The sequence below is a fragment of the Camarhynchus parvulus genome, chromosome 3, assembly GCF_901933205.1.
Source record: "Camarhynchus parvulus chromosome 3, STF_HiC, whole genome shotgun sequence".
Lineage (NCBI taxonomy): Eukaryota > Metazoa > Chordata > Aves > Passeriformes > Thraupidae > Camarhynchus > Camarhynchus parvulus.
This window is the reverse complement of record NC_044573.1, coordinates 78,612,238-78,629,548: the sequence shown is the minus strand read 5'-3', so window position 1 is coordinate 78,629,548 and position 17,311 is coordinate 78,612,238. Positions and strand designations below refer to the sequence as shown.

Sequence of the window (17,311 nt, the reverse complement as noted above, 5' to 3'; positions counted from 1 at the left end):
GAAGACATTTCTTCTCATACAATCAGCTTTAATAGCCTGATTTTTGATCAACATGGTGGTAATATCAATCCCTGACACCTTTAGTCTTAAGAAGTAGAAACTATCAAGAAACAAAGACAACCAAGACTCAGAGCCTCAAACTGAAATTAAAAAATTAAGACTTTTGGGGAAAAGAAAGAAATTAATCAAATGCCTTAAGAATGAGGAATGCTAGAAAAGAGAGGAGAAAGTCTGGCAAAACTGGGGGTCGTCACTGCTTGATGTGAGACTACAGCTTTCCTCAGCCTCTTAAATATATCTATTTTGGTACAACAATTTTGAAATGTGATGATTAGAAAATCAGTCTTTAGAACTTAGAAAAATCACAGATTTGTATAATGCAATACATTCTGTCCTTCCATTGATTTGTTGGGAACTCCTAAAGACACTGTTTCATTTTCTGACAGAAGTGGGGCACAAAACATTGTTCAGAGAAATCAGCAACAATTGATTAATTCCTTTCCTTACTGCAGATTTACTGCCCGGTACTGTGTTACCAGGTTTACAGATGAGATTATTTTCCCCAGTAGGGTATGATATCTATATCCACAATGACTTTGACCTGCAACTTACTCACAAGCTACTTCCACAACCCTCTGTGAAACTGTTATCCTGGTTATATGCCCATATGGCATCACCTCCCTCTGTCAGACCATTCACTGGTATGTCAAATAGCACAAGAATTATCTTTGGAAACCTCACCTGCAAGTTTCTCACAAGACACATACTCCTATCTTTTGCTTCCTTCTTTTGTTTTCCTGGGGCAATCATGCCTGTTATTATCCTAGATTTTAATACATTTAGATGTTCTAGATTAAGATCTTGCTTAAAATGTCTTAAATTTCAAAATACTTCCTTGTCTTCTTCCTATGTTCACTGACTCTGTTGAGAATTCAGTTTCGTGAAATGTATCTTTTTTCTACAAAAGCCACAGTGACTTTTCCCAAGATCTCATTTATTTAGATCTGACACTGTCATTTATTCTGGTGTCATGGATGCTTTACTTGCCTTCACAAGAGAGCACATTCCCATAGCCGGCTAATTTACAAGTCTGAGAAGTCTCAGTTCCAAACATTCAACGGAAACTTGCTTTAATCTGACAACTTAATTCTCTTAGAAATTTATTTGCAGAAAGCCCACATATTTTATTTCACTTCAGAGCTTTAAAAATTTGCCTTTTGCAATTTCTGCAAACCATTTTGGTATTACACAAAATTGACTCTTTACAGTAACATAGAAGAGAATGCAGCACAACATAAATGTAGAGATATAATAGCTCTATGTCATAGCTATAAATAAAATTGTAAAGATAATTAAATTAGACTAGGATGGAGATATGGGTCATGACACCAGCGAGCTTGACCACCAAAGAACCTAAACAGAAAAGGGGAAGGAGCAACAAAATCAGAATTAAGAGCTTAACCTGGTAAGGAGAGAGACTACGTGAAAATCCTGATGATGAGAAAAGGCAACACATTACCTGAAGGAGTAAATACTACTGCTAATAAATATACCAGGTGGAAACCAAGAGCAACCAGACAAGTAGACAGAGAGTGGCTGAAATGAGAGGATGGAAGTGAGATGATACAGCAGGTCAGTTTAAGGAAGTAAAAAGAGTAAAGACATTTTTCTCGAGCATATAAACTGAAAGCCAACAAAGCAGATTCAGCATTTTCTTTTCAAAATTTGCCACAGTGACAAAGCATGGGTTTGTTCCCCTCTAAAAAAGATTGAGAGCATAGAGTCTCTACCTGTTACCATAAGAGATGTTAAGTGACACCAGCTCATAAAGGCTCTTCACAGAAGTGTGCCTGTGTCACAAACTGAACCCTAATTTTCTTTAGAGGGTTGGGGGGGGTGGGGGTCGGTTCTGTTTTGGATTGGGTTTTTTTGTGGTTTTCTAATTGGTTGTGCGGTTTGGTTTTTTGGTTGGTTTGTTGTTGTTGTCATTGTTGGGTTTTTTTGGTGGTTGTTTTGCGGGGAGAGTCTGTGTTCTTTTGGTTTTGGTGGGGTTTTTTGTGAGGGTGGTTTTTCTGTTTGTTTGCTGGGTTTTTTGTTATAGACCATGGAAGAAAGTACCCAATATGATATTCAGTAGGTTTTTCATCTCTGCATAGTATGAAACAAGAACTATACACTTCTGACAGACCTGGTTTCATACTCCTCAATTTAGTCTTTGATATTCTTCACAGCATCTATAGAAAAAGACAAGTTTACTTTCCCCAACAAGCCTTCATAATAAGAATATATTAGCTAGCTTTATTTTTAATGACAAATTGAAGCACAGAGATAACAAGTATACTTATTTAGTTACCAAATTGAGGTATTCATTTTTTTCCAGAATACTCCACCAACTGAAAGCAGAGCTCCCAGTAGCTCCAGATATAGCTGAGTACTTAGCAATATCAGCCTACAGAACCATAAGCTGTACACCACCTCCCTCCCCACAGAGGCATGAATACTATCCAAGCAAAAGGTACTATAGAGGTGACTAGTCCAGCATCACACAAACTCTAACAGTCATGGAGCAGAGTTTCACCGTCTTACTTTAGTTATTGCATTCAACTCCAAAAGATAGCACTGCAGTGTAACAGAAAAAGGCCTTCTCTTTTACTACAGTTTGCAAAATTAAATCCTGGACATTACAAGATGGGAATCTCACGGAGGCAAAATAGCATATAATCATGGAAATCATACATCATTGTGCCTGCACAGAGGAGAATTAACTAAAGACTATATTTATTCTTTTGCTTCTTAGTGCTTGGCTACCCGATTCTTTCCGTTTTCCTGTATTTTTTGTATGTTGTGAAAGTATCGCTTTCTCCTGGAAACAGCGAGCCAAGGCGCTGGCGCCAGCGCTACCGCGGCTGGGCCGAGCCTGGAGCGCCACCTGCCGGCACCGCGCCGCGCTGCACCGTCCCTGCGGCACCGCGCTGCCGGGGGCAGAGGGGACAGCTCGCCTCGGGGGGACAAGGCGGAGACAGCCCGCCTCCTGGGGCACAGTTGGGGACAGCCCGCCTCGGTGGGACACAGGCGGAGACAGCCCGCCTCGGGGGGGCACAGGCGGAGACAGCCCGCCTCCCGGGGCACAGTTGGGGACAGCTCGCCTCGGGGACACAGGCGGGGGACAGCCCGCCTCGGGGACACAACTGCAGGGCAACACGCAGTTAACTGCCCTCCCCACTGCTGTACCCCACCGCACACACCGACCATCCACAGTAACTCCTCAGCTGAAGGAGCTGTAACTGGCCAGTCCAGGGCAGTCACTCTCTGCTCCGCACCGTCTGCAGCGGAGGGGAAGGCAATGGGGAGTTCTCACTGCAAGGGAATCCTTGTGATTCAAAAGCTTTTCAACACTCGATCTTTTAAAATTTGGGAAAGCAACTGTAATATCAAAGGATTCTCTTTACACAGAGAACGCGATCAAGTGTGAAACTCTTACATTTAACACAGAACCTACAAGATTCCTTTCAGCGACGAGATGTCCAAGCAGCAACCCTAAAGCTGTAGTCTCACAATAAAAAGTAGTTTGACAAAAACTATTCAATACTAGGAAAAATATATTCTCAATTCTGATCTAAAACATGAAGATATTTTAAAAAAACCCTTGAAGAATAAAAAGCAGAGAACAACAAACTCAGTACAGGAACAAGCGACATAATTATCAAAATGTGATATTGAGAGAGTCCAAAAGTGATAATTATGAGAGTCCAAATGGGAAAGCGGCTCTATAAACTAATAAAACTTAGAAAACTGAAACTGAAGTTCTAGAAGAGGAACTAACTTTGAAATGATAGTGAAACAGTTATTTGAGTCAAGTTACCTTAAACAGTTGCAGAGAAAAAGAAGAGCAATGACACTGAAAGGATTACTTTGGATAAAACAAAATTTTTAGAGCTCTATATAATCCCAGAGAAGAGTTCACAGACCTTTTCACATTCAGCATATGGTAAAGATGATCACACAAATCACCAGACAGATGAGACCTCAGCTTTGTCAATACTTCAGGAGAGTTACATATTTAGTTCCTTACACAGGTTCAACAGAAGGGGCTGAGAGACATCAATTCTCTTCCCGAGCATGCAGCAACATTATTGTTAGAAAACTTTTTTCTTTAATTGTTAAGAAGCTAGGGAAACTGAGCATTTTAGCCTTATCATCTTATTGATATCATTTGGTATCAACACCAAATAACCCTGTTGGTATTTTTTTGCTAAAGAGAAAATCCTGAATGTTGGTCTTGTTTTCCTTTTCCTCATTTTTCTGGTATTGCAGGCAGAATACAAACAGCTTTCCTTAAAAGATGATGATCACCTTCCCTTTTCCAATACACTGTACAGGGTTCTTCACTGTTTCTTCCCATTATGTACTCTGGTTTTAAACACCAAAAAAATTACCTAGACACTTGTAATTGCCAGTTATGAACTTAGAAGTCTACTCAAGCGGCTGCATCACTTCCAAACAACCTGCATAGAGCAAGAGGTACAAGATAGCGGTAGTCATGAATCTCCTCCACACCTTAACTAATAAACCATGACACGCTCCAGCTGGCACTAAGTATCAACAGCTCAAGTGTTTGTGCTAACAACAAACAATCCAGAACCCAAGTTATTCACATTCACTTGTGAATGTCCTTTTCTTTTATTTATATTGGTTTACTACGATTGTTATGTCTTGAAGACAGCTTTGGACTTCAATCATCCCAAAGTGATTTATTACTCTGGGAGCCAACAAACAGAAAACTGTAATGAGTTTGTTGGGTAAATACTTGTCCTGGTTCAGGACAAAATTAGGGGAAATCTCCAAAAGGGAGTTCCCCCCAGCCAGAAGACGAGAGAGGGAAAGCTGGTACAGGCCTGTGGCCTTGAAGTGATATCAGCCTGTGAAGAAGGAGGGGGAAGGGGGGAGTGCAGCAAGGAAGGAGCCTGGCTGAGTGCAGAAGTTTGTTAACCCCTTTCTGGACGATGAAGACCTCACAGAGCATTTGGACCTTTCCCGGAGGGGAAATGGAGTGGATGATAAAGAAGAAATGAGCAAGTGAATGACAGTTGGAGCAGTGAGTGAGGCTGGGAGAGTAAAGAAGAGGCCGGAAAGAGATGATGGAGTAGCTGGTTGCTGGACTCTTTTTGGTACAGCCATGGACAGAGCCATGCTTCCTCGTGACACAGAGGCTGCATGCAGGGGGGGAGGCGATGGCTCAGAACTGAGAGGGTTCAGTTTTGGAGACCCCCCGGCCCCAGGGGGTAGACAAGTATGGGGGGGACAAGAGGTCCCGAGAGTGATGAGGAAACTGTGCTTTTTTTCTCGGAACTGGTCAAAGCACCCTTAAAAGGATAACCCTTGAAGCAGCTCTGTTCCTTGTCCAGTAGTGAGAGCGCTGGGCATGCAAGGAAGAGGTCACCATGGCCCCAAGAAGGACTCCTCTCCTCTTGATGGACTGGAATTGAGTATTTACAGGGTGATGGATGGAGAGTTGAAATTTGGAAGATGTATTGGAAATGTGGTGGGGGGGGAGGAGGAAATGCTTTTTTGTGGAGTTTTCATTTTCCAGGTATGTGTGTGTGTGTGTGTGTGTGTGTGTGTGTGTGGTTTGTTTTCCTTTTGTAGTTTAGTTAATAAACTTTTTTTTCTAAGGTAGAGGCCTGCTTTGCTTATTTCCTGGTCACATCTCACAGCAAACACCAGGGAAGTATATTTTCATGGGGCACTGGCATTGTGCCAGTGTCAAACCATGACAATACTGAAAATATAAAATTGTAAAACATGCTATACAGAAATCTGAACAAAGAGAACTTTGAATAAAAAGCATGACAGGAAAGGGAATTCCTGATGATTCTGAATTACTTTACTTAGCTGATCACATAAACATTTGTGACACTAGTTGTGTGAACATACTGTGGAAAGATGGGTTCTCTGTGCTTTACCTTTGATTTTACAGGTATATTATACTCACAGAGGAAATGCAAAACTCAAAACCTGGGTCCATACTCTAAAGGAGAGTGTTTTCTAAACATGCATTCAATTTACCTGTGAAGTCTGGTATTTCTAAAGCCATCTTCCAGCTTAAAGCCAGTCAACTGCTTCAGTCTACTACTTGCCCTCTTCATTTGTCTTCAATCTTCAGCCTCATCATGCCCAATCTACTCTTATCCCTCTACCTTCTGAGATTTCTGTGTTCAGATCCTAACTGCACTTCAACTTTTCTATAACAACTCATTCAATCTTTCTCAAACAATCCTAATTCCATTCTCAACACTTCAACCAGTCTCAGCCCACCCCAGACCCTCAGACAGTTCATCTCCTACTCCTTGACTTTCACTGCAGAGCACACTTCCAGTATTTTCTCTCCAATTTCATTCCCCTGGACCCTGCAAAATCTCTAGATTTTCTGGTAACTTGTTCAATTAGTCACAATCTTCTCTCTTTACCTCAGCTGTTCTTTTCATCTAATCTCCATTATATTTTATCCAAGTTAAACCTTTCCTTCTTCCCCCTGACTCCAATTCTCAGATTCTGCTTTTCTTCTATAGGCCCCACTCTCAGTTACATCTCTCTCTTCCATTCCTCCACTGTCATCAGGTCACAACCCACAAATCCTTTCTTACAACCAGAGGGTTCTGGAGAGAGAAGTTCACTGGCAACACCGGGCAATTTTTTCTCAGCAGTAATACCTAGACAGCTCTGTTGGAAAGCAACTTGTAGCAGAAATGGAGGAAGTCATGCCTCTTTTTCACATCCCTTAACTGCAGCACATGGCATTGCCATAGCACACCTGCTAAGCACAAAACCTTCAGAGATTTTTATCAGTAAGGCCAGTTTGTGCTGAGCTTACTTCAGATTAACAAAGAAGTGGAAAAAATACCCAACTTGTAGCTTGGCCAAGATAAAGATGAAAAGGATATCAGGAGACAAAAGTACAGTTAGCTGCCTGTGAAAGAATACCGGTACGGTTCTCTTCAGTTTAAATACAAAGCACTCATTCATACATAGTGCATCAAATAGCAATGAAACTCACTTAGAAGTTTTCAAAAGTCAGCAAAAGAGGGTGAGATTGTGGGAATTTTAGATTACAACCTGATAAATGTTTGAAAGCCATGTTATTCTAGCGATCATCAATAACGATCACTATTTTAATTACTGAAATTGCACACCATTACCAGAATAATGACTACCTCTCATAGATGGTTTTTAAAGTCAGGTGATCTGGAACACCTTCAGTCTCTTCAAGATGCAGGATGAGCCATGATGTTCGGTATGGCCACTGCTCTGTGAGATTGATCCAACTTGCCAGTCTGTCCCAATTGAATGTGATTTGATTGGCTCTCAATAAACGACCTAAAAGAACAAGAACAAAAGAAAACCGAGGATTTTTTCTCCCTTCTGAAAGTTACCTTTTCTCCCCTCAAAGTAACAGCTATGTTACTTTGTCATTATCTGATGTGTGAACTTCCTGCTATTATATTTTTAGCTCAGTAAATTCAAAATCATTGCAAGATGCATCTAAAAATATAATTTTACAGTCTAATAAAAATCCTTGTAAATACTGGTCAAAATATGAGACTCTCCAAAACTGTCAACTTCAGTCCCAGTTTAAACACTAATTACTATCATCCTGCTACTGATGAATCTTAACTTACTGCAACCAAATTCAATAAAAAATTTCACACAGCATTGATTTCTCCACCTAAACACAGAATTTCATGCTAATACTTTGACAGATTTTCTATGCACTGATATATGAAATGTGGTCAAAACAAGTTAAGCATACAACTGTCAACTTCAACAGCCACTATAGTAAAATTCAAAGCTATAAAAAAGATTGTTTTAAGTTAGTATGGTAAAGTATAAATTACAAATAAAGTTATTTTAAAAACCAGAAAAAGTCAAGGCTACAATTTAGGCATTTGAAGTTTCAGCAAATTTTCTGTAAGTCCTTTATTAGTATCTGTAATTACATGTAACCTACAGCCTGAAGGCTCTGTTCATAAAGGTGTTTATGAAATCATTATGTCTAACCACAGATTATACTACACTAAAAGTGTTCTTGCAAGGTCTATTTTTTTAAGTTTAATTTTACAACTAAAATTTTGTGATTTTGTTATGCTTTCATAACTGCACTGTAATTTGCCAAAACAAGACAGGTTTCACACTACAAATTGCAGTAACAAGCAAAGCGACAGAACACTTATTTAAAACATTAGCCCAGAATTTGAGGTGTGCTGCAGATTTATTCTCTTAACTATATACAGTGTAAAAAGTAATTCACTTTCTTTGCTCCGGGTAGCTGTAGGGCTACCCGGCACCTTCTAGTGTCTGTAACAGAAAAGACACTAAATAATGACTCCCCATTCACTTACTATATGAAACATGTTTTTATTAAACCTCCATAAGCCCTCTTCCAGTTATTTCCAGTTTTTAAAGTTCAGAGATACAAAGTTCAGAGATACCAATGTCTTGACTGTGCTTTATTGAAGAAAAACAGGTGACAAAATGCTTTCATCAGCCTCACACAATCATTTAGGGAAAAAGAACAGCAAATACTCATAGCAAAAATAAACTGGATATATACTTGGTTTTTCACTCACAGCTTACCTTTTCACATGTCATCACTACAATCTTTGCACAGACCACAGTATCATGAAACTGAAAAATGTAATATTCTTATACCATTTCAAAATAAAAAAATATAAAATTTCCTAAATGTAAACCAGAATAATTTGTCTCCCAACTGAAGTCAATGAAACAACAAATATTACAGATCTTTCAAATTCCACATAGAATGGTCAATAATGTTTTCTTACATTCTGGAAGACTTTGCTTCAGATTTTCAAAAGCAACACATGGACTGACTTGTTCAATTTAGTTTACACACTTAAAAGTCTGAGTGTAACTACAAGCAAGCAAAACACAATAATCCTGTTTACTGCACACCAGCATGTCACACCTACCAGTCACTGAAACAATATTTAGCAACCTCCTCATGGTCTGAGGGCTGATATCACTGAACCAATCCTCTGTAACCAACAGCTTGGTCAAATCAAATGACATTTGGCGGGTAATGGTCCTCTGCATCTGGCGCCTTCGGTAAGTATCCTGATAATGAAACGAAAACCCAAGGAATACTGATTAATATCAAAAGCTTTTAAGTACTTCAAAGACTTCAGTTTTACTTGATAATCAAGTTAGAGCCTTTGTGAGTAAGTCTGTGAAGCCAACGGGAAATATAAAACGTACAAGAATTTAATTCTAATTTACCTGTGTAAAAGCTGAATATTATTTCCATAGAAGCCAAGAAGTGGTAAGAGTTACACGTTTTACTTCTACATCAATTCTGAGAGGGCAAAACAGAATGACACAGCAAAATATTTTCTAAAAAGATTACTGCTTTCAGCATTTCTGTCATTGCTTCCCACTGTCTCTCTAGTGAGTTAATATGATCCATTTACTAACTACATGTAAAAATTCAAGTGACCATCAGGCTCCTCCACTACAAAACTCACAAAGTCTCTACCAACGGCAGCTCAAAACCTCAGTATCCTCAGACTCTGTGTTGCTTTTCACAACTATCTAGATACCTTTTATTCAACCAGTTTGTGATTTTATTTGAATATAAAAGAACAGAAAGCAGGAAAAGAATGTGGTAGACATTGCAGTACAAGTCTAGTACTTAATATTGCTTTGATTAACTCAATTACTGTCTCTTGTTGCAACATCCTGCAACTACTGATGTCAGGCTTTTACAAAAAATATCCAAAATATACACACAGACCATAGCTCCTACCAGATCTGCTGTATCATCTCAGCATTCACAGAGATCTATATTTAATTTTTTTGTGGAAAGGAATACTTTGGTGAGCAAGCAAACTTTTTCCTCTTTGACAGAGCATCAGTCTACTGATGTAAGAATGGACTTTTCTTACATGGATCATTTATAAAAATTTCTCAAGAATGGTTTGATAAATCTTCCAAGCTGGTATTATTGAAAATGTCAAAGAAAAAAAAAACAGAAAAGAAAAAAAGGTTTTACCAGTATCTATTTAGACTTAAAATCCTTCTCACCCGCCTGTTGAGAGCAGTTTTGCTACCAAACTTGGCCATGTCTCCAAGACTGTTCTGAGAAACTCTCCTGTCAACCTCTTCATGCAACCCTATGGAAAAGAAAACAAAGGTAGGCATCTTCTCCAGTGACATACATTTGACTGACCTATAAAAATAATACTAATGATCTGTCAATTATTTAAACAATTTCTTCCAAAACACAGATTTTGGATCATTGGTTTTGCAATGCTCATATCACCCTCCTGCAGAACCTTACCTACATTATCTGCATAAGGAATATCCCCATTGGTTGTTGAAGCTACCATCAGTTTTTTTGCATTACTAAGCCCTCGGCTGTTCAGAAAAACGGGCAAATGGACAATATTTCGCATGTAATCATGGCCATTGATGTTTGAATCCCGTAGAACACTGTTGAGATTCTGGTTAATTGCCTTTATAATAATGTGTGGGTCACTTGCAAAAATCGCAATGAACGGGCCTTTTGAAAACAAGACTCGCACCTGGAAAAAAGTAGACAGTAAACCTTGTTAGTAACAACTAACTGTAGCTGCAGATCACTTGAACATTTGGCTCAACACTTTATATTCATTCTGTTCAAGGAATAAACCTGAGAGGCCAAGAGATGAATGGAGATGTCAGCTTCTTCTATAAGAGATATCTAACATTAGGAACATTAGGAACACAGCTAGAAATAAGCACACTCAACAATTTAACAGCAGAATTTATAGTGGATACATCACCAAGGATGTATCATGCAGTAATGTTCCAGTTCCCCACAAATATTTAGCATTTAAGTATTTTTTATCTAAAGTACTTCAATGGTAAAAATATGAAAAACTCCAAACATTTTAAGCTTGTTTCAACAAAATAATTATTTTCCATAGTTTATATTTGATTCAAAAGTACTTTTCAAAAGTACTAACTGCAATTTAATTTTCAACTTTTAAAACCCATCATCCTTAGCACTATAGTTATGCCAATGTACACAAATATTAATTACCACAACATAGCTTTCTTTCTACAGAAAACACACAGTAACTGTATGTATCTGAGCTCATTTGTGGAAGAGATCATGCATATAATCCAGAGATTATCTTTATAAAATGATCCAACTCACAGTATCAAGCATCTGTAAAACCTTGTCCTGTTCACAAGCATCCAGTCCATCAATAATTACAACAAGCCTTGTCTGATTCTGAGTGAAGCTGTCAATGGTTTTTGCCATTTTGGCCATCAGTTCCACTTCACACTTCAAAACCTATAAAAATGAAAAAAACAAGAAAGGAAAAGACACGTCTATAATATTTAAAACAGATAAGAATACATATATTTCCTTTTGCAGATTGGTATTTGTCCCAAAAATACTTCAGTAAGATTACAAGAATAATTTACAAATACTCAAAGTGAAAAGTCCTAAAATGTTACTTCCAATGTATTAATTTCCTATTTGAACAAAAATGTACAGCAGAAACATATATTCCATTTTGATATAACAAACTATCCTTATTTAAAATCCATTACAAGGTTACTTAAGAAAATAATATTTATGCACAGTAAAACAGAAGTAAATAAAAGAGCATTTGTGGCTTCAGCTAGTCCTCAAACATTGCTTTGCATAAAATGTACAGTAAAGTTTTCTATCTGCCTTCCAGCCAAGCACATTATGCTATTACTCTAATACTCAGTCACTGCTATTCAAGATATGCAGTCTGAAGATTTGTTAAGCTTTTCAACATTATCACACCTGTAACAACCAACCATAACATAGAACAAAGGTGGAATTTGCCTTTCCTGGCTTAAGCAGCTAACAGGTAGACATTAAAATCTGATCTCTTAACCAGGAGATTCATTAGAATGTGCACAATAAGATGACATAAAACTTGAGATTAACATGAGCTTAACAACTCTCCTGGAATACCTACTTCTCTCCTTTGATGGCAAAGGGTGAACCTAACTCCCTAAAGGCTGAAGTTATTTCAGATAAATACCACTCAACAAACAACTGTCCAGAAACACACAAGTACCAAGACACAATCAGGTCTTCTGTGCTCCAAAAGCATGGCACTAGGCATGCTGGCATCAGATGGGATTCACCTTTCTCAAAGGGCAAAGAGAGCCTTTGACCAGGAGCCAGCAGGGTTAACTGACACAGCTTTAAACAAGAGGGAGCAGGATAAATCAGGCTTGCCCACCACAAACTGTGGTACGACACACCAAGATTAGAGGGATGCAGGGCTAGTGAGGGCCCTCATTTGAGATGAGCTGGCCACACTGGAGCATACTTGGAAATCTTATGGAGATGAGGCAGAGGCTCCTGAGGTAACAGAACAAACAGGGAAACACCACTAAAATACTTCAAAGGAATTAAAGGGTGCTCCTCTAAGAAGGTGACACAGCTCACAGCCCAGCTGAGGTTGTTCTACCTCAGTGCACACAGACTGGGCAACTAACAGGAGGAGCTGGGAGCCACTGTGCTGCCAGAAAGCTCTGACCTAGCTGCTATTCCAGAAACTTGGTGGATGAATCCTGTGACTGGAGCGCAACTATTGATGGCTGCAGGCTGTTCAAATGGGACAGAACAGGAAGGAGGGGAGGAGAGGTTGCCCTCTACATCAAGGGATGGAGAGATCACAAAAAGATGCCTCTGAGAAACAGCCACAAACTGGTGGAGTCAGCGCATAAAAATTTACGAGGACCAGACCAATAAATGACACCTTGGGGTTTGTGTCTGTAACAGGCCTGATCAAGGGGGACCTATTGACAAAGGCTTTGTGTCCTACATGAAGGATGCTACAGGAGGCATCATGCTTATGGCTTGCATCCTCCTGGGGAACTTAGATGACGCCAACATCTGGAAATGTAGTCATGAGCTGTCAGCAATCCAGGAGATTGCTGGAATTCAGTTAGGTAATAGACAAGCCCTACCAGAAGGGGAGCAGCACTGGACCTGATGGTCACTAATGTAAGTGAGCTAACTGGGGATGTCAAGCTTGGAGCTGCATTCTGAGCGGCAGTGATCACACACTGCTGGAGTTTGCAGTCCTGAGGGATATGGGTCAGGTAAGGAGTAAAGTCAGCACACTGCATTTCAGGAAAGCAAACTTTTAGCTCTTCAAAGAGATAGTCAACAGACCTCCTGGAAAACTGACTACAGGGACAACACAGCTGGCAGATGTTTTAAGGATGCTTTCCACAGAACACAAAAGCCTGTAATCCCCAGAAGAAAATTGGCACGAAGACTAAAAGCTGGCTGCACTGCATAGAGATCTGCAGGTCAAACCAAAGACCAAGAAGTAAATGCACAGGCAGTGGAAGCAAGCACAGGTATGCTAGGAAGAGCCTAGGGACAGGGTCTGGTTGTGAGCGGATGTGGTGAGGAAGGCCAAGGCACAGCTGGAGCTGAACTTGTCAAGAGATGCAAAAAATAACAAAGGGTCAATGGCTCAGTGTCCCAATGGACATCAGTGACAAGTGCTGTCCCTCAGAGGTCCACACTGGGACCAGTGTTATTTAATATCTGCATTAATGACAAGAATGAAGGGATCAAGTGCATGCCCAGCAAGTTTGCAGATGACACACAGATAAATGGCGCAGTTGACACACCTGAGGGACAGGATGCCATCCAGAGGGACCTAGACAAGCTCAAGAAGGGGGTTCATGAGGTTCAACAAGGCCAAGAGCAAGGCCTTGTACCTTTGTACTGAATCCTTGGTATCATTCCAGTCTGGGGGATAAACAGATGTAGAGGAGCTCTGCCAAGAAGGACTTGGGGGATGCTGGGGTGAGAGGCTGGACATGGCCCAGCCATGTGCCCTTGTAGCCCAGAAAGCCAAATGTGTCCTGGGCTGCATCCAAAGCAGTGTGGGCAGCAGGTGTGGGAGGGATTCTGTCCCTCTGCTCCACTCTAGTGAGACCCCACGTGCAGTCCTGCATCTAGCTCTGCATTCCTCAATACAGCAATGACACCAATGTATTGGAGCAAGTCCAGAGGAGTCCACAAAGATGATTAGAGGGATGGAGCACCTCTGCTGTCATGAAAGGCTGAGAGAATTGGGATTATTCAGCCTGAAGAAGATGAGATTCTGGGGAGATGTTTATTGTGGCTTTCCAGTACCTAAAAAGGCCTGTAGGTAAATATGAGGACAAACTTTTTGGCAGGGCCTTTTGCAAGAGGACAAGGAGGATGGGTTTTAAAAACTGGAGGGCAGTTAATTTAGGTTAGATATAAGAAAGAAGTTTGTTTAAAATGAAGTGGTAAAACACTGGTACAGATTGCCCAGAGAAGTTGTGGATACCCATCCCTGGAAATATTCAAGGTCCAGTTGCACTGGCTGATCTTTAAAAGGTCTCTTTCAACTCAAAACTATTCTATGACTATATGAAAAATATTTGTACAACAGATTTTTATACATGGCTGCAATTTACAAAGTTAAAAATCATGATGCTACATTTTACTTTCAAAGAGGAGCATGTAGCATATCTGATGACAGCCTGAGAGTATATTTATCAGTTTATAGACACAACACAGCAAAACAATAGTGTTTTCTACCATTTTTCATTAAATACATGGAGAGCTTTGTAATGTTCTTTCAGTGCTACAATTCCTTTCTTAGCAAAGAGGTCTTGCAGGCAGACAAAGTTAGGCTTGCTTTTACACCTTTAGAAGATTCTCAAAGTTATTCTTTCTCATCTTATGATATTAAGTAAGCTTTTACAAAATAATGGAAATTGAGAATTGTTTTCCAAGTACTTTCTTCCCAGTAAAAATAAAATCTGAAAACTGAAACCCCAAATGTAACATTCACGATTAGGCAGATAGATGCTATATACTAAGCACAATTACCACTGGCACAGAAGTGTTCCATTCAGTTAAAACTCACCGAGTCTCATTCTCCTGTTGTGACACTTAGCCTGATTAAACTAATGGTGCCCCAATTTAATAACGTTCCATGTCTGGGGGTTTGTTTCATTCCTTTTAATGGCCAATTCATACAAACACTCACCTTCATGAAGCCCTCGCTTTTCAGCTTGTGAAGCTTGGAGGCAGCACTGTGCAGACGTTTTCTCTGAGAATTCAAAACCGAGTCCATCACCTGCCACCACGTGCGGCAATTCAAGAAAAAGGCCAAGCCAACAATACAGGTCACCGTTATGAGAATAACGTTCACTGTCATGTTGGCTGACTCCACATTAAAAATTGCCAACAGGGCGATCGCAGAAACAACGCAAGACAAGATGAACAGGAAAATCACAAAGGATGGGAGGCAGCAAGTTTTCTTCCATTTCTTTTTACCTAAGAAACAGGTATTTCTGTTAGAACTAATGTACAATGTAATGACAGGCAAGTGAAAAATCTATTAATTTGCATACTTCTCATAAAACACTAACTGGCACAAAAGCTTACTGCAGTGTTATCACCCAGACACAAACCAGTGGAGAAAAAAATCTATTATTTGCCAAAATTCCTGGAAATTATGAAGCAGAGATATTCCTTTAATCTTTAGTTTATTTCCATCATTTCAAGAAATCCACACTGGATAGAAATGACAATTTTGTATCAGTGATAGCACTTTACTTTACACTTTACCTTTTGTGGCATCTCTTTGTAAAGTCTATTTATGTAAATAAATTGTAGGACAACAGTACAGGAACTATTCGGTTTTAAACTGGAACCTGGTACTTACATAATTTAATAGTAATGGTACCATTGAAGAATTAAACCAAAATTGCAAGCTGCAGCCTGAGGCCATCCTTTCTTGCATGCTAAAACACACACAAACAGCAAAACTGCAGCAAATATGCTTTGGACAGCTCACAAGGGCCCCAGAGGAGAGTCCAGAGCTCCTGACTTCAACTGGACTGATAAGAAAGAAGCAAATATTGCAGCTGGAGCTTAGCACAGCTAAATCAGTGACCAAAGAAACAGCATTTTCCAAAGCAGCAGTCTGCCTTTAAGACTTGTACAGATCCAGTGGTACATCTAGAAGATTGCTATCTTCTGGACACATTTGTTGATAACAAAGAACAGAATAGCAATGATCTAAAACACAATTATGAGAGCTAAACATCAGTATTTGAACTACAGGGGGAAAATCAAACTTTTAATATTCTAAGTAGAAAGAATAGTCAATACTTTATATGTGGCCCATATTATTCTCTATACCAAGGCATGAGCTGCAAAGGTTTTTCACATTGCTGACATAAATGACTTATAGGATTGTGCTGCAGGACAAAGCAACAGAAATGCATTATGACAGAAGTGAGAGGCAAGAAATGAAGGGGAACAGCTCAAATATAATTAGATTCAGTTCTAGACTCAAGTAGAAATGTAAGCATCCTCTTACTAGAAAGAGACAGAACTGGATTAGAGAAACACTTGAATATCATGAACAATGTCATGACAATTGAAGAGGCCCAACAGTGTATCTTCAAGTTTATAGACACAGCAAAAATTAAGATACGAAAGGCTAAAAATAAGCCTCTATGGAATTTCCATGAACATCTAGAGGCAATAAGCTTATGACCCTGGGCCTGTAAACAACTTGAGAAAAGGAGAGAATGTGCAAAATCATCAAATAGATAAAATAAATTTCAAAAATCAATTAGATATTTAGACAGAGCACAGGAAGGCAACAGACCAAAGAATACAAGTGAATGTAAGATTACAAATGAAAGGGAAAAGATGATTACTGCAAATAATCACAAGAAGCCAACACTACACTGCCATTCCCAAGACATCTTCAGGAGAAATTACAGCATCATGAAAGCAGTTTCACTGAGATTAAGGAGAGGAACTGCAGAACCTAACATGGAAAAAAAGGGTGAAAAAATCCACACGTCTTTCATAAAGAACATTTAGTGAATTTGAAAAAGAACAATGAGGAGTAAGTTGTGTTCAGCACACAGCTGAACACAGCAAACATAGCGTGTTTTTGCCAGCCTCTGCAGGACAGAAGAGTCTAAACATTTCACTTTGTGAGAGATGACCGATTCCTCAATTTGTGGACAAAAAGAAATGAGAAGTAACTGACACACACTAACTTAAAGTACAAATAAATCCTCAATTAATTTTAAGTTAAGCCCTAGTACTCCTTCTTCACAATATCATACTCTACTCTGCTAATTTCTTTTTCTAGAAACCTACAGATGAAACAGAATGAAAAAGCTTGTAGGAGCAAGTAGGTACACTTCATCCCTCCTTACTAGTACTAAT

General features: G+C 39.4%; 1 protein-coding gene across 2 annotated transcripts in view; it reads right to left on the bottom strand.

The window, feature by feature from the left end:
- Window positions 1–17,311, bottom strand: part of KIDINS220 (kinase D interacting substrate 220) — a 76,726-nt gene that overhangs the window by 31,208 nt on the left and 28,207 nt on the right. For both annotated transcript variants that reach the window (XM_030946439.1, XM_030946440.1), the window contains exons 17-22: window positions 15,102–15,391; window positions 11,216–11,356; window positions 10,355–10,598; window positions 10,099–10,187; window positions 8,988–9,132; window positions 7,212–7,374 (exon numbers count right to left, since the gene is read on the bottom strand). In XM_030946439.1, coding sequence (XP_030802299.1) covers window positions 7,212–7,374; window positions 8,988–9,132; window positions 10,099–10,187; window positions 10,355–10,598; window positions 11,216–11,356; window positions 15,102–15,391 — 1,072 coding nt within the window. The remainder of the gene's footprint in view (window positions 1–7,211; window positions 7,375–8,987; window positions 9,133–10,098; window positions 10,188–10,354; window positions 10,599–11,215; window positions 11,357–15,101; window positions 15,392–17,311) is intronic.